General features: G+C 49.1%; 1 protein-coding gene across 1 annotated transcript in view; it reads left to right on the top strand.

The window, feature by feature from the left end:
* The window catches only part of AIFM3 (apoptosis inducing factor mitochondria associated 3), a 37568-nt gene that overhangs the window by 15473 nt on the left and 5842 nt on the right, over window positions 1–16253 (top strand). Inside the window, exons 9-15 of the mRNA XM_027847512.1 lie at window positions 3889–3980; window positions 6890–7020; window positions 7297–7412; window positions 7562–7633; window positions 11243–11306; window positions 11871–11947; window positions 12259–12376. Of these exons, the coding sequence (XP_027703313.1) occupies window positions 3889–3980; window positions 6890–7020; window positions 7297–7412; window positions 7562–7633; window positions 11243–11306; window positions 11871–11947; window positions 12259–12376 (670 nt within the window). The remainder of the gene's footprint in view (window positions 1–3888; window positions 3981–6889; window positions 7021–7296; window positions 7413–7561; window positions 7634–11242; window positions 11307–11870; window positions 11948–12258; window positions 12377–16253) is intronic.

Genomic DNA, 16253 nt, shown 5'->3' with positions numbered 1-16253 from the left:
GAGAGAGAGAGAGAGAGAGAGAGAGAGACTGAGAGAGACAGAGACAGAGAGAGAGAGAGAGAGAGAGAGAGAGAGAGAGAGAGAGAGAAGAAGCGTCCTGCCTGCCTTGGGTCATACAATTTGTAAATAGTAGAGATAAGGGTTGAAACAGAGACATATGTCCTTGGGGATTCCAGGAATTGCTTCTATTGAGTCTGAATCATAAAATTGCATCTGAGGATGGCTCCTAAAAGCCAACCTGAGGGAAGCAAGGAGGCCCTGGGGAGGAAGGACAATTACTTTGTAGACACATGAAGAGTTTGGAGCAATTTATTTTAAAAAAATCAATTTGCAAACCCCCGGGAAACATCAAAGAGCAGATCATACCATAGAAAGCCGCATTTCCTTCCGTGATAAGTGCCTGCCTGTTACACGCCTTTGTCCGCGATGCAACTACCCCCCTCTAGTGGTGAACATGGAGGAGGTTAGTGCTGGTGCCTCAGGTGGGAGCTTGTAACAGACTAGAGTGTGGCCAGTTCTCATGGAGAGCCCTTCCTCCCAGAGACCTCAGCTGCAGCTTCCAGATTTCCCCAGCCCTCTGCACAGATATGCAGACTTGTAGACACCTCCCTGCAAGGGAAGTCCATTCCCCAGGGTCACAAATGATGTACTGGTCCTTGTGATCGTGCTATATTCTCTCGGGGACATAGGTGAGGAGCTTACCTGGGCAGGATGTTTGTCCTCATGATGGGAGAGTGAAGGGTCTGGATCCCAAGTGAGGAGGGGTCAGAATTTCTAGGAATCATGGCTCTGAAAACAGGGGTAAAAGCTTGTCAGCAGTGAGTTTGCTGTTTTCTTTTGGAGGTAGGGGGCAGGTGGACAGATGTGTGTGTGTGTAGTTTGGGAAAATATGTGGCTTTCAGACCTTGGGTCACAAATCCCCCCTTTCTCTGACTGCTATCAATGCCTGAGCTGGGGGAATAGAACAACCCATATATAATAAGCATATGTTTCATAGTCCCAGAATTTAGGGTTGGAAAGGAACTCAGAGACCATCTGGTCCAACGCATTCCCAACCAGGAATCCTCTCTACAGCATGTCTAATGAGTAGTCACCCAGCTTCTACTTGCAGAGCTTCAGTGACGGGGACCTCATTACCTCTAAGGCAGCCCCTTCCATTTTTGGACAGCTCCAATGATTAGGCAGTTCTTCCACACATCAAGTCAGAAGCTGCCTCTCTGCTCTTCCTTCTGACCCCCTTCTCCTTGTTCTGTCCTTCTGGGCCTGGCAGAACCGGGCCAAGCCCTCAGCCACAAGACAGCTTCCGTATCTTCCCTAAACATCCCTAGTTAGTTCCTTCAGCTAGCCCCATAGTGTATGACCATGAAGGCCCTTCATTGCTCTGCTCGTCCTGCCTGGATGCCCTGTGTTTCCTCAATAACCTTCCTAAAACATGGTACCCAGAATGTCATCCTACGGGAGCATTCTGCTCACCTTGGTGAGGATCGGGGTGGGAACCACTGAGACTCAGGCTCAGACACTCCCTGAGAGGTGGGAGGACCTCAGAGGCCCTCTGTTTAAGAGAGGAAGACTGAGGAAGAAGAAGGCACTCTTCTAGGGTCTCAGCGAGTGAGTGGCAGAGCTCAGGACTTCATACTCTAAACACAGGGTTCTTTTAATCCAACTTAACAAGCATTAATTAAGCTCCTACTATGTACTATGTACTGGAAATACAAAGACAGAAAAACCAAAACAGTCCCTGCCTTCAGTGAGCTTATTGTCCACTGGGGGAGATAACATGCACGCAGATAGTGAAATGCAAACTCTGTACAAAATAATGCAGGGTAGCTGGTTGGGGGAGATCCTTAATATGGGAGGGAGGATCAGGAAACATCTTATGTAGCAACTAGGAGGCTGAGCTGAATCCTGAAGGGAGATGGGGATTTCAGAGGCAGGAAATGCTGCCAGTCTAATTCTGGGCCTGTACTTGAAGTTCTTCCACCTGGGCAGGACCTGCCAGAAGTAGGGCTCCACAGGGAATGGCCATTGAGAGACCAGGGGCCTTTCCTGGCCATGGTGAGATTTCTAAGTGAGGAGTGTCAAGGGAAGAGAAATAACAATAGAGTCTTAGGTTGTCAGAGATGGGAAGGACCCTAGAAATCATTTTATAGAGGAGAAAACCAACCTGATTCGTCAGATGACAGAAATGGGACCCAAAGAACTCTCAGCACGCGAGAATAATGGGCCAAGCTGTAGAAGAGAACAATTAATAGGGATGTGTGAAATCTGACATTTGGGCTCAAACAATCAACTTCACAAATTGACCTTTCTGTGACACTTGAAAGTTACAGAGCAGGTTTATAGCCCCTATCTCATTTGGTCCATTTCTAACCCTACCATTGTGAGGCAAGCAGGGTGGGTTTTCCTATCCCCATTGTACAGATGAGAGTACTGAACCTCAGAGAGGTTTGAGTGACTTCCTCAAGGTTACACAACCAGTGAATGGCAGGGTCCATACTCAGGCTTCAGTTTTCTACCCCTGAGTCCAACACTGGAGTATAGGATCCCAAGGAGGAAGTCTGGAGTAGTGGATAGAGTATTAGGGTCAGAAAGGCCTGAGTGTATCTTGCCTCAGACATTTGCTAGCCGTCTTGTTAGGGTCAAATTTGGGAGAGCAGGTCGGGTGTGAAAGAATTCATTTAGACGACGTTCTCTTAGTTATTCATCAGGAGTTTTATTTAACGTGTAAGCAGCATGGGCCTCCTTGATATTTGGGGGAGTTAGCTCATATAGAGGTTTCAGAATGATGATGTAGTTTTAGAGGTTTTTATGGAGGTTAAAGATTAAAGACAGGACAGGACGAGGGAGACAAAAGGAATTCTTTATAGGTTAAAGATTTAAGGACAGGACAGGTTGGACACAGGTTAAACATTAGAGATGGGGGAACACAGGATAAGGGAGCTTGGAAGATAAGGAGAAGTTTTGTGGTATTTCAAGATAAAGGGAAGAGATTTTATGGCACTCTCAAGTTACAGGATTTCCAAAGTACTGGAAAAGCAACCCCTAATATTCTTTTTAACCCTTAGGGCACCATTTGTATACACATCAGTGAGACCCCAGGGCAAATTCCTTAACCTCTCAGCCTCTCCTCTGTGAAATGGGGCTAATAATAGCAACCACCTCCAAGGGTTAATGTGAGGATCCAATGAGATAACATATATAAGGTGCTTGCAAGCCTTAAAGGGTGATGGAAATGTTAGTTATCATTATTATGATGATTTTCATCCTCCTCCTCCTCCTCCTCCTCCTCCTCCAGGGCTGCTTTTCTTGTAGCGCAAGCTGGATGAGAGCCTCTCTAGGGTTCCTTCCAGGCCTGGCTTTTCTTCATGCCTAGCCCAGGGCCTTCCACATAGAAGGCACTTAACAAGTAACAGTGGATTTTGTATTTGTTCATTTCTTTGTAAACACAAAGACCTCAAGCTGGCATTTCTCAGTTCTGACCTCTGAATGGAGTATCCCTCAAGTCACCAAAACCAAAGAAACTACTTGGGGGCTGCCAGGTGCAAAACCCAGCTGTTTATACCTGCTGAAAGAACGCAACTGTCTTCATGGCCAACTGAATTTCAACCCCTGAACAAGGGCCTGGTAGCCCTATCTTAGTTTCAACTCTGTTTGCTATCTCCTAAACCTCCTCTCCAGAGGGTGACAAAATGCTGTTGTCTCCACTTTCCTGGTGATAGAATAGCCAGGAAGAAAAAGGATTCCTGGGTTCAAATCCTGCCTTGCCTCCACGTGACCTTGGGTCAGTCATTTCACCACCTCTCTCCCCACTCCTGCCAGGCATCCTGAGCTGGGCTGTTTGCCACTCTCTGGTTCTGTTTTAACTCTTCCTTCTTTTACTGATTTCAGGTTGTCACAGTGGATGTGAAGAACAAGAAAGCCATATTCAAGGATGGTTTTAAGATGGAATACAATAAGTTGCTGTTGGCCCCAGGAAGCACGTAAGTGGCCCTGGGGTGTGTGTGAGGGGAGAACAAAAGCAGGCTCTAGACCTCTCAGGTCTGCAAATCACTTTGCTCAGTCAGTCAACAAGCTTTTATTAAGTGCCTACTATGTGCCAGGCGTTGCACCAAGTGTTGGGGCTCAAGAAAGGCAAAAACCTAGTCCCTACCCTCAAGGAGCTCGCCCTGCAAGGTAGGGAATGTAATCAGCATCTTCCATTATGCAGATTAGGAAACTCAGGCCCATCAGAGTAAACGAGGAAGTGTCAGAGGTGAGGTTTGAACTTGGGTCTTCCTGACTCTAGATCCAACACTGTGTCCACTCCGGATGCCAAGCTGCCCTCCCCGTGTGACTTTTCTGGTCCTATGCATCCATAATGATGGTTTTCACCTCCCTTCTTATTACTAAGTTATTGTCAGTGATGTCTTGCCACCCACTGCCACCCATTTGTCTCTCTGTTGCCCTTGGGGTCACCCACAGTTTTGATTCTTCTGAGATAATGGTGTTCCATGATTCACAGTCATAGAGCAGCCCCAGAAGAATATATTGAAAGAGGTGGGATTATCTCAGGGGACCAGCTTGGGATATATTGAAAGTTCTGTGTAGTTCCCCAAATACAATCCAGCCTTGCCCCCAGCCCCATCTCCCCTATCCAATTCTTGACTCATCTCATCCCAACACATCCACCTCATCCTATATACTTTTCACCCAATTATTTATATACACTGATGAACTGTGGGCAGTTCATCCATCTGCATGTCATAATCTGGACAGTAGGCATTTTTCATCCACTTGGTTTTTCTTGTGTGGATTGCTAAGCATTACTTGAAATGGGGAAAAAACATTCATTCAATATTTACTGACTCTGCTCTGTTCATGTTCTTCTACTAGGTACAAAAGGGGTCACCCAGATGACTAGACATAATCCCTTCCCTCAAGTTGTTTACACAGTAGTTAGGAAGATGGTAGCCCTGCTGAGTTACCAGGGAGACCATTCTCAACACCTGCTTTTGTGAACCTTAAAGCACCACATACATTGTTATTATCCTTCTAAGAACCCTGTGAGGTATAGAATAGAAGCAGTCAGCCCAGTTTTACAGATGAGGGAACTGAGGCCCAGAGAAGGTGAAATTACTTACCCATGGCCACACAAGTAGTGACTGGTAGAGCTGGGATTCACTTGAACCTAGGACTTTTGACTCCAAACCTACTGGAGACTTACATTCTACCAAACCTGCCTCCTAACTAAAATAGTAACGGAACAAGAAGAGTTCCAATGAGAAGTGTAGACATGGCATTTTTGATGGCTCTGAAGAATGAGGGTTCATGCCTGATTGTCAGCGGGTCCGGGCAGGATTCCCAGAGGACATATTCTTGGAAGGGGGGGAGGATTTTAATAGGAAGAGGATGCACATTTAATAGGCACATTCTGCTCCACCATACAGAGAGCCTGGGACTCCCTTGGCCCTTGCTGGCCCAAGAGGAGAAAGGGCACTGACCTCTTTGTTCCCCTGGATAGACCCTTAACCCAGGCGGAGCAGAGGGATCTCGGGATTTGGAGTCTCAGGCCCTGGATTGGCATCCCAACTCCACTATTTACTGCCTGAGTGACCTTCATATAAGTCATTGCCCCCCCCCCCAAGTCTCAGCTCTTCTCTGTAAAATAATTCAATGGTAGACTTGTCGCTTGGACATTATTCATCTACCTGGAAGTCACTAGGACACTTCAGAGAGGAGGAGGGGCATGAATTAAGAGGAGACATTCAGGGGACTTGGGGAGATTACAGGAGAAAATTGTTGGCATCTCAAGGGGATTTATGGGAAGGTTGGGGGAAAACTGAGGGGACTGAGAGTATTAAAGGGGAGGCTGGGGGAGGGGATTAAGGAGCTGAGATGGAAAGAGTTTCTTGATGAATTCCCTAATTAAGCTCACTCTGGCCAAGTCACTCCTTTGCTCAGAAAGCTTCATGGCCCCCTCCTGACTCTAGGACAAAAACAGCCACTCCTCCACGAGCATTTCGAGCCTTCCCAGTGGGGCTCCAGCACATCTTGCCAGATCGATTACAATTACCCAGCACTTTGCCTGTGTTTGCTGCTTGCTGACTTGATACATAACAGTCCAGCCCTGGCCTCTGGGTCTTTGCCAGCTGCCCCCATGCCTGGACTGTGCTTTTTCCTCATCTCTCTGGCCTAGATTTCTTTGCTCAGCTGCTCCCTCCTCTACCTCGCTCTCCTCATTTCCCCTCCTACCCAGGGGTGAGCCCACCTCTCCCTCTTGAATTTACTCTGTTTTGCTTTGCATTTGCTTCTCTGTATATGTGTTGTTCCCCCAACAACCACCCCAGTAGAACCTAAACTTCTTTTTTTTAAAAAAATTATTTATTGCCATTCGTTTTTAAAAATGTTGGGTTCCTGATTCTTTTCCTCCAGCCCCTTATTGAGAAAGCAAGAAATTCAATACCCGTTATATGTATGAAGTCATGTAAAACATTTCCACATTAGCCACGTTACCAAAAAAAAAGGAAAGAAAAATAAAAAAATAAAAAATATCTGCTTCAATTTACACTCAGAGTCCATCTGGTGTGTCTCTCAGGAAGTAGATGCATTTTTCCTCAGGTGTCTTTTGGAATTGTCTGGGACCGTTGTCTTGATCAGAGTAACCAAATCTTCCACAGGTGATCATTGTTACAATGTTACCATTATTGTGGACAGTAGAACATAAACTTCTTGAAGGCAGGGGCTGTTTCCTTTTTTGTCTCTGTATCCACAGTCCTTAGTGTGGAGCCTGGCACACAGTGGACGCTTGGTAAACGCTTTTTGGATGAATGAAGGTTAAAAGTTGGAGAGGAAACCTACTAAATAGAGATGATATTAGAATAATTTTGTCTCTTTTTTGGGGGGAGTGTAGCCCCAAGACACTCAGCTGCAAAGGAAAAGAAGTAGAGAATGTCTTCACTATTCGGACCCCCGAAGATGCCAATAGGATAGGGAAGCTGGCCCGTGGGAGGAACGCAGTTGTTGTTGGGGCTGCCTTCTTGGGTGAGTAGGCCTTGGACAGAAGCCTCCAGGCTCCCCTCACACCCTGAGGCACCATCCTTGCCTCAGCCCCTTAGCAGGTCAGAGCATCGCTCCTCCCAAGAGGTCAGTGCCTAGCTTCATCTCCTTCCCTTGGGGAGGTCAAAGTATCCATCTCGTCTCAGTCCCCTGAGCAGCTGGGGGCATCCATCCTCCTCCTCGAGGCTGCACGGGACAGAGTCATCAGAGGGTCCCCATCTCCTCTCAGTCCCCTGGGTCAGCGTGTCTTTCTTGTCACAGGAATGGAGGTAGCGGCATACCTGACTGACAAGGCACACTCTGTGTCAGTTGTGGAGTTAGAAGAGACACCGTTCCGAAGGTTCCTTGGGGAGAAGGTTGGCCGAGCCCTCATGAAGGTGAGAGGCTGGCCCGGCCGGAGAGCAGAAGCACCCCTGCTGAGCACGTGTTCTTATAGCGCCCCTGGGGAGAGGGAGGCCCAGAGACCCTTCCCCTGGGGACAGAGAGCTTCTGGGGGACCCACCTCCCCCTTCTCTTCCTACAACAGATGTTTGAGAACAACGGGATCAAGTTTTACATGCAGACAGAAGTCTTGGAGCTTCGGGCCCAGGAAGGGAAGGTAGGTGTCCCCCAGACTCCCTGTGTTCACCCTTCTCTTCTCGCCCTTCCCTGAGCCCCTTTGAAGGCCCCTCCCGTTCAGTCCAATTCCAACCCAATTCAGAAAAACATTGGTTAGGTCAGGAGGGAAGGGCAGGTGGAGAGCGCTCTCCCTGGTGCTGAGAGAGAGCAGCGGTTGGGAAACCCATTCAGTCCCTGCTCTCAGGGAGCTTACAGCCAAAACAAAACAAAACAAAACAAAAAAACTAGATTCTCCAAGGAGATCAGAGTTGGGAGGAACCATCTGGCCCAATCATTTCATTTTATAGAGGAGAAAACAGACCAAAAGTGTCAGAAGACAAAGTCAGGACCCAAAGACAGCTCAGGAAGCTAGAACATTGGACCAGGCTGAGGAGGATGTAACCAAATGAGGATAAATGTCAAGTCCTACACTTGGGTTCAAAAAGGCAACTTCCCAAGTATAGCTGGGGGGAGGGGTGTGACCAGGGGCTATGAGGAACTAAGCCCCTCCCCCCATACTCACGTATAAGGCGCAGAGTCACGGGCTTTAAAGGATCTTCTTACCACAGTGCTGTGACAGAGCTAGGTAATACAAGTAAGATGCCACATTACAAAGGACAAACTGAGACTGAGAGTTTGGGGACTTGTTCCAGGCCACAGGCAGCAAGTGGCCAAACTGTCACACTCCAGCCAGGTCCTCTGACCCCCCAGTCTGGAGCCTTTTCTGCCTCACTAGCCGACCTCTAAAGGATTTGGGAAGGTATGAGATGCTTTTAAAGTGTGGTAGATAATGTGTGCTAAACTTGGAATCAGGAAGACAGATCCGGGTTCAAGTCCTGGCAAGTCCCTCGAGCACGTGGCACTCGGGCAAGCTTTGCCGTTACTTATGCTGACTAGTGAAATGGAAACACTAATTCGACTTCAGAGCTCTCAGTGCCAACAAGCTTTATTAATTAAATGTGTGCAAACATTAGTTTATATTATAAATTAGACAGTTCAAATGTTGACCCCACTAGGAATGAGCTGTCAACCTAATTTCCTTGGGCTTCTCACTACTATGTCTTATACTGGTATTCAGTAACAAGGCTCCTTCTCTGCCCTGTTGGAGGCCATGGGCCTCCATCTAATGTGGCTGCAGAACAAATCTGGAAATCTCTATCAGTCATCACTGCCCTCAACTGAACATAGTGGATGCTGGAGTCTCAAGTGTGGACAACCTAGGAGAGACCTATGATCAGTGACCCCCTGTGGGGATCTCTGGCAGATTTCTTGTAGTACCAACTAGGCATGTTGGCTAATTACACCCAAATTTTGGTTGGTGGTCAGTAACCTAATTTTCAATTTTTTTAATAATAGATTCAGATTTATTTTTTTACAACCAAGAAGGAGGGAGATAGGGTCTCTAGCCTCCTGGTAGGGAGGTTTATTATGTGTCCTGTCCTTTTTTTTGTTTATTTAGTATTTCATTTTCCCCAGTTACATGTAAAAACAATTTTTAACATTCATTTTTAAAACTCTGAGGTCCAAATTCTCTCCCTTCCTCCCTCCCCACCCTCCACATTGAGAAGGTAAGTACTTTGATATGAGTTATAAGCGTACAGTCATGCAAAACATATCCGTAACAGTTATGTTGTGAAAGAAAACATAGACAAAGAAAACTCAAGAAAAATAAAGAAAGCTAAAAAAAGTCTGCTTCAGTTTGTATTCAGACACCCTGAGTTCTTTCTCTGGGGATGGATAACATTTTTCATCACAAGTCCTTCAGAGCTGTATTGGATCATTATATTTCTGAGAATAATAGCTAAGTCATTCACGGCCAATCATCTTACAATATTACTGTTACTTTGTACACAGGACATTTCACTTTGCTTCAGCTCGTGTAAGTCTTTCCAGGTTTTTCTGAGAGCTCCTGCTCATCATTTCTTATATAGCACAATAGTATTCCATCACAATCGCATACCACAACTTGTTCAGCCATTTCCCAATGGATGGGCATACCCTCAACTTCTAATTCTTTACCCCCAGAAAAGAGCTGCTGTAAATATTTTTGTACATGTGGGTCCTCTTTCTTTTTCTTTTTTATCTCTTTTGGGATTCAGGCCTAGTAGTGGTATTGCTAGGTCAAAGGAGAAACCTAATTTATTTACCCATTCATTTAATTGGTGCCTAATGCCATAAACTAATAACATAGTTGTTTATCAGGTTTTCCCATTGGTTGTCTGTGCTTCTCTGGGGTTCCCATATGCATATCGTTTGTTTATGAACCACACACAGGCATACACACACACACATGTGGTTTACTGACCTATGCTCACCTTGATATTGAAAAGCATCAAGATACTCCATCACAAAATGGCAGCGTGATGCCAGATGGAGTCAGCTCTGTGGAGCCGACAAAGTTATTCTCACTACAGTCCCTTCATCTCTGAGCCTCAGTTTCCTTTTCAGTAAAATGAGGAAGTTGGATTTGATGACCTCTCAGGTCCCTTCATGTAGTACATCTACCATCCTATGATCCTAAGTTCTTTGTAAACTGTAAAGTACTTTTCAAGGATAAAGTGCTTTGTGAATGGCTAAGTTGTTTATACACTGTAGAGTGCCATATAATTTGAGGGGTTATCATGAGCAGAGTGTAAACTGTTTGAGGGCAGTTTCTTTTTTGTCTGTTGTGGCTAGCACAGGACCTGATCCATAGGAGCGGTAGGGACGGACCTTGTGATTTCACTGGTATAGAGAACTCTAGGCTGAGGAAGCTCCCTCTGCGACTATCTTCAGGAGTGGTTAAGGGCACCCAGAGGCCAAGAGTCTGGCTCACTCAACCAGAATGTGGGATTAGAACCCTGAACTTCCTGATTCCAAGGCAGGCCCTCTGTCCACCATGCCAAGTACCTCACATAGGTACCTCATACTTGGTGCACCATATATGCTTGTGGAATCGAAGTGAATGAGCTGGCCTGCGACAGTGGAAAGAATGCTGGTTCAGGGTCTGAGGACCGGCTTCAAGCCCAGGCCAGACTCCTTTCTAGCTGTGTTTCTCCAGACACTGAGCCTCAGTTTCCTCTCCTGTACAGTGGAGCTGATCTTCTTCTCAGCGCTGCTGTGGCATCTGAAGGGGCTGTGCAGCTGGGAGCTGGGTGGTGGTGACTGAGGAAAGCAAAGGCCTCCAAGTCTGGCAAGATTAGTTTTGAGAAATCCCATCAGTGGAGACTCATCTTCCCTTGGCTCCCCATCACGGCCTTGCTGGCTTCCTAGCGGGTCACAATAGTGGTAGCCCCCTGCCCCCCACATCCATGGGTGGCTGAGAAGTGGGGGGAGCTGGTCCAGGGAGAAGGTTCTGGCTCAGAGAGGGCAAGGGATTTCTTGAGGTCACACAGCAGGTTGGACTTCCATCCAGGTGTTTTCATGCCTTGGGACTTCACCTCCCCCCGCCCCCAGCCCAGCGCTGGTCCCAGATTTGTTCCCTCCTACATAAAGCACTCTGTTTCGCTCATTTATCATGTGGGTAAAGGTCTTGGGGTTGGGGGGTGACGAGGGACTCTCAGCTTGGTGTCTTCCCTGCCCCACTCTGTCCCAGCTCCTCACCTCCTGCTTCTTTCTCCCCTCCCTGCAGCTGAAGGAGGTTATCCTGAAGAGTGGCAAGGTGGTCCGGGCTGACGTCTGTGTGGTGGGCATCGGTGAGTGGGCACCGCTCCCCCCACTCCCCTGCCAGGCAGGGATGGGGCTGGGCTGGTGCTAGGGCCAACTGAAATGGGGTTATAGGGAGGGAGTCAGGAGGAAGTAGGACTGGTGTGGGCACTCCAGGCTCTAGGCTAGGCTTGATGGCAGAGGTCTGGGGCAGCCGGGGGAGGTGGCTCAAGGCCAAAGCTGGGGGTGCCTTCGGGCCGCAGTCAGGGTCCTAGCCCGAGTTAGGGATCGAGCCGGGGTGAGGCCTAGGACTGAGCCTGGGGTGCAGGTTGAGGTTAGGGACAGAGTTGGGGTGATAGTTGGCATAGGGTTCGGTGTGAATGTTGGGTTGGGTCTCCCTCGAGGTTTGGGGTGAAACAATGAATTAAGTTTGGGGCTAAGGCTGAAGCGAGCGTTGGGGCTGATGGTAGACAGTTGCCTTTCACGCTCCAGAAGGCCCAGGAGAGGAGCCCTCAGGTTCCATCCTTCCCTCCTGCTGGCTCCTGGGCATCTCTCAGGGCAGTCTGGACCAGGGGGCAGGACAGACTGCCTCACACCTACCTCTGTCCCATCAGGTGCGGTGCCAGCCACGGGCTTCCTTAAACAGAGCGGAATCAACATGGACGCCCGGGGCTTCATTCCAGTTAACAAGGTCAGGTTGGGTCCCCCTCCGGGGTCAGGGTGGGGAGGCTTCCCAGGGGGGTGCTGTGCAGGCTGCTCAGAGACACCGTCCCCCCGAGGGGCCCTTCGGGAGGGCGAGTCAGGGCTGAGCGGTCAGGACCCTGACCTGGAGGGGTCTGCTGGGCTCTGCGCTGGGCAGGATAGGTCTGTTCTGGGTCTGCGCTGGGAGTTCCAGGCTCCAGGCTGGGCTCTTGGCCTGTGAGCTCTTCCAGACTGATGCGTCTGTGTCTTCCCTCTACTGCCCTGCTCGCCGTCTGCATTTTACTCCTCCTCCTTCCCCAGATGATGCAGACAAACATCCCTGGCGTCTTCGCGGCGGGGGATGCCGTCACGTTCCCCCTGGCCTTGAGAAGCAACAAGAAAGTGAACATTCCACACTGGCAGATGGCCCACATCCACGGTGCGCGTGGGGCCCCGGGGGCCTTCCAGGCAGACGCCAGCTTAGCCTTGCGCTGCTTTAGAAGGGGGTGGGGTGGGGAGGGACTAGAAAACTCTGAGAGCCCACAGCTGCTGGGCTCGGTCCTGAGAAGGCAGACCCACATCTCCTTCAGCACCTTTCACCGGGCTCCACACCAAGCAAACACAGGAAATGTTTGTTGAATGAATAGCAGGGATGCCCATTTCTATGCTGCCTTAGTTTACAAAGTGCCTTCCTCACAGCAGCCTGTTGAAATAGACAGTGCATTAAGATACCCACGGTATAGAGAAGGAGACTGAGGGTCTGAAGGGGGCTCAGGGCCACACGGCCAGGAAGGGGCAGAGCTGAGACTCTGGTACATTTCTTCAGACTCCAAAGCTAGTGCTCTTTCCACTAGACTCTGTGGTCTGCAGCGAATGAAAAAGCATTTATGAAGTGATTACTGTGTGCCAGCTGCTGTGCTGAGTGCTGGGGATATAAATACGAGCAAACAAGGCCGACCCTGCCCCCAAGGAGCTTCCATTCTATTAGGAGAGGGGAGCTCTAGGGGAGGCCAGGGAGGAGCATGGTGGACGGGAAACAGAGACAGTGGTGATTGATAGGATTGGGTCATGGTTGATATGTCGTTCTAGGAAATGGTGGTTGGATGGATGAAGGTTCCCAGAGTTAGCCTTAGTAGGGGTCACAGAGGAGGGCACACAAGCCAGGGATGTGGTCTGGTGGGTTTTAGATGGTTCAAGACAAAAGGGGCAGCTAGGTGGCATGGTGGATAGAGTTCTGGCCTTGGAGTCAGGAGGACCTGCGTTCAAATTCAGCCTCAGACACTTAACACTTACTAGCCGTGTGATCCTGGGCAAGTCACTTAACCCCGATCACCTCACCCAAAAAAAAACCACCAAAAAAACAAAAAACAAAGGCGATAGCTTACCAACCAGTTCTGAGTCGCAAGAGTGGGACCTTCAGTGCTGGACAGAGGTGGACACTAGAGAGGAGGCCCCATCACCTGGAGAAAGCCAGGATGGGGCAGATGGATGGATGCATGGATTGATAGATGTGAGTACATGGGTGGATGGATGAACAGATAGGCAGGTGGATGGATAGTTGGATGAAGAGTGAATAGAGAAATGGGTAAGACATTTATCAAGTGATTACTGTGCACCGGGCACTGAGCTAAGTATTGGCAATACAGATGTAAGCAAAAATAAAGGCTGTCCCTGTCCTCAAAGAGCTTCGATTCTAATGGGGGAAGATGACACATCAGAGAGAGCTGAAAAGAGGAGAGGGAAGGATGGAAGGGGGCACATATGGGGGAGGGGTCCAGTGAGTCATGGATGGATGGACAGATAGGTAAAATGGACAGATGGCTGCACCGACTGCAGTAAAGGGATGGATGAAGTAATGTACGTGCTGCTGATGAATGGATCAATCATTGGGGAGAAGAGACAGACGGATGGATTGGTGAATGAGGAAAGGAGATACAGGTCAATGAATGATGGGGATGATGATGGATGGTTGGATTGGGGGATAGAATAGACAGCTAGAGGAATATGTGATGGATGAATTAATGAATGAAGTGATGGATGGAGGGGGTACACCTCATCTACGTCATTGATCAGAAATCTGAGTGAGATTTTGAACACTTTTGACACTCAAATTTCAGGCAAGAACAAACAAACATTTCAGGGAAAGGTGTGCACGATCTATCTACTCTCTCCCTTCCCTTTTCCCCTCCTGAGGCTCAGTGAAGTAGGGAGAATGCCCCGCCCCCCACAAGCCTTTGAGTATTCGCTAAGAAGCAGTCTTGCATGGACAGAAATACCACCGTCTTGCCCTTGGTAAAAGGGCCTCCCCATCCATCAGAGCAGACACCTCCCTCCGTGTCTTAGCAGGTGGTTTCATGAGTGTCTATGGCCAGAATCTGCATGCCTCTGTGGCCAGCCTTCTGGCACTGTGCCGTGATGCATTTATCCCAGCTTGGCTTTGATGAGGGACAGAGTCCATCTGTATGTACTGGAAGCCTTTCTGGCATGGTAAGAATGTACAGGACTTGGGATCACCTTCGAGAACTCAGGACCATCTGCCCAAGATACAGGAGGGGGATGCTAGTGGAGAACCTGGTCCAGAGTTTGAGAAGATTTTATTTGTCAGTCAGTAAGCATATATGGAGTACCTAGTATGTGTCAGGCATTGGGCTAAGTGCCCAGGAAAGGCAAAAGATAGCCCCTGGGCTTAGGGCGTTCATAGTGTGATGTAAACGACTATGTATAAATAAGATGTATATGGGTTAAATTTGAGATAATCCAGAGGGAAGCACTAGAATTAAGGGGAATCAGGAAGGGCTCCCCACAAAAGGTAGGATTTTAGTTTGAAGGAAGCCAGGGCAGCCAGGAGGCAGAGAGAGGAGGAAGGAAAACACTCCAGGGGACGGCTGATGAAAATGCCCAGTCGGGACATGGAGCGTCTTGTTGGAGGGAGGCCAGCGTCTCTGGATCACGGGGTGCCCATACAGTATGGGGGAGGTAGAAGAGCAAGAAGACTGAGAAGGTGGGGGCCAGGTAGGAAGGGCTCGGAAAGCCAAACAGAGGGCTTTTGTATTTGATCCTGGGGAGCCACCCAAATGGGAGAGGGTGACGGTGATGTGGTCAAATCTGAGCTTTAGGAAAGAATATTTTTTTTTTGGCTTTTTGGTGAGGCAATCGGGGTTAAGTGACTTGCCCAGGGTCACACAGCTACTAAGCGTCAAGCGTCTGAGGCTGGATTTGAACTCAGGTCCTCCTGACTCCAAGGCCAGAGCTCTATCCACTGCGCCATCTAGCACCCCAGAAAAGATTAATTTTCCAAAGAAACAGTGTCTGTAAAGCATTTTGCCGGCCCTAAAGAGCGTGGAGAGATGAGGACATCATTACTGTTTGTCAGACCTTGCCTTCGGGCACAGTCTCGTGCTTTGGTCGCGGGCTTCTCCCCGGTCCCTTGGATACTCCCAGAATTCCCTCATCTTGGCACTGGAGAGACCTCTGGGGCATCAGGGCCAGCCTGCCCTAACGTTCCTCTCTCCTCATGGGAGGTTCTGATGATTCCTTTCCTCCTGACACCACGCCCCAAGTTCCCTTTTTATAGCTCCCCACTGTTGCTCCACAGGGCTGCCAGGGGGCACCATAGTGCGCAGAGCGGCGGGCCTGGAGTCAGGAAGGCTCATCTCCTAAGTTCAAATCTGGCTTCAGACACTTGCTAGCTGGGTGACCCTGGGCAAGTCACTTCACCCTGTTTGCCTCAGTTTCCTCCTCTGTAAAATGAGCTGGAGAAGGCAATGGCAAACCACTCCAGTTTCTCTGCCAAGAAGACCCTGAATGGGGTCACAGAGAGCTGGACACAACTGAAATGACTGAACCACAGCTACCCCGTTACTCATTGTTCTGCTCTCTAGGGCCGAACAGAACCAGTTAATCCCCCTTTGAGGTGATGGCCGGACAGCCCTTTACATCTTAGAGATGGTTGTCACCTCCTCTCTGAGGCTCCTTTCTGAACACTCCCAGGTCCTCCAAGCAGGGCCCCTAAGGCAGGGCCTTAAGACCCTTCCCCATCCTGGGCACTGTCCTACCCTCAATGCCTTCTTAAAATGGGGGGCCCGGGCCCAGCCCTGCACTGTGCACACATTCACCCACTCACTGTTGCTGATCACATGCATGCTCAAACATCACAGGAAAGCCCTCACTGGGCACGGGGGTGCTCCCAGCCCCCAGAGCCACCTGCTGCTTCCTCTCTTGTCATTGGTGACCATCATGGTGGGGCTGAGCTGGGGGAGAGCGATGTAAGGGGAGAGGCGTGCTGGGCAGGCACGTCCACCCTCCAGGGCCTGGGG

Source organism: Vombatus ursinus, unplaced genomic scaffold, assembly GCF_900497805.2.
Source record: "Vombatus ursinus unplaced genomic scaffold, bare-nosed wombat genome assembly UNPS02015411.1, whole genome shotgun sequence".
NCBI lineage: Eukaryota > Metazoa > Chordata > Mammalia > Diprotodontia > Vombatidae > Vombatus > Vombatus ursinus.
The sequence above is the reverse complement of the archived record's forward strand: the minus strand, read 5'-3'. Positions and strand labels throughout refer to the sequence as shown.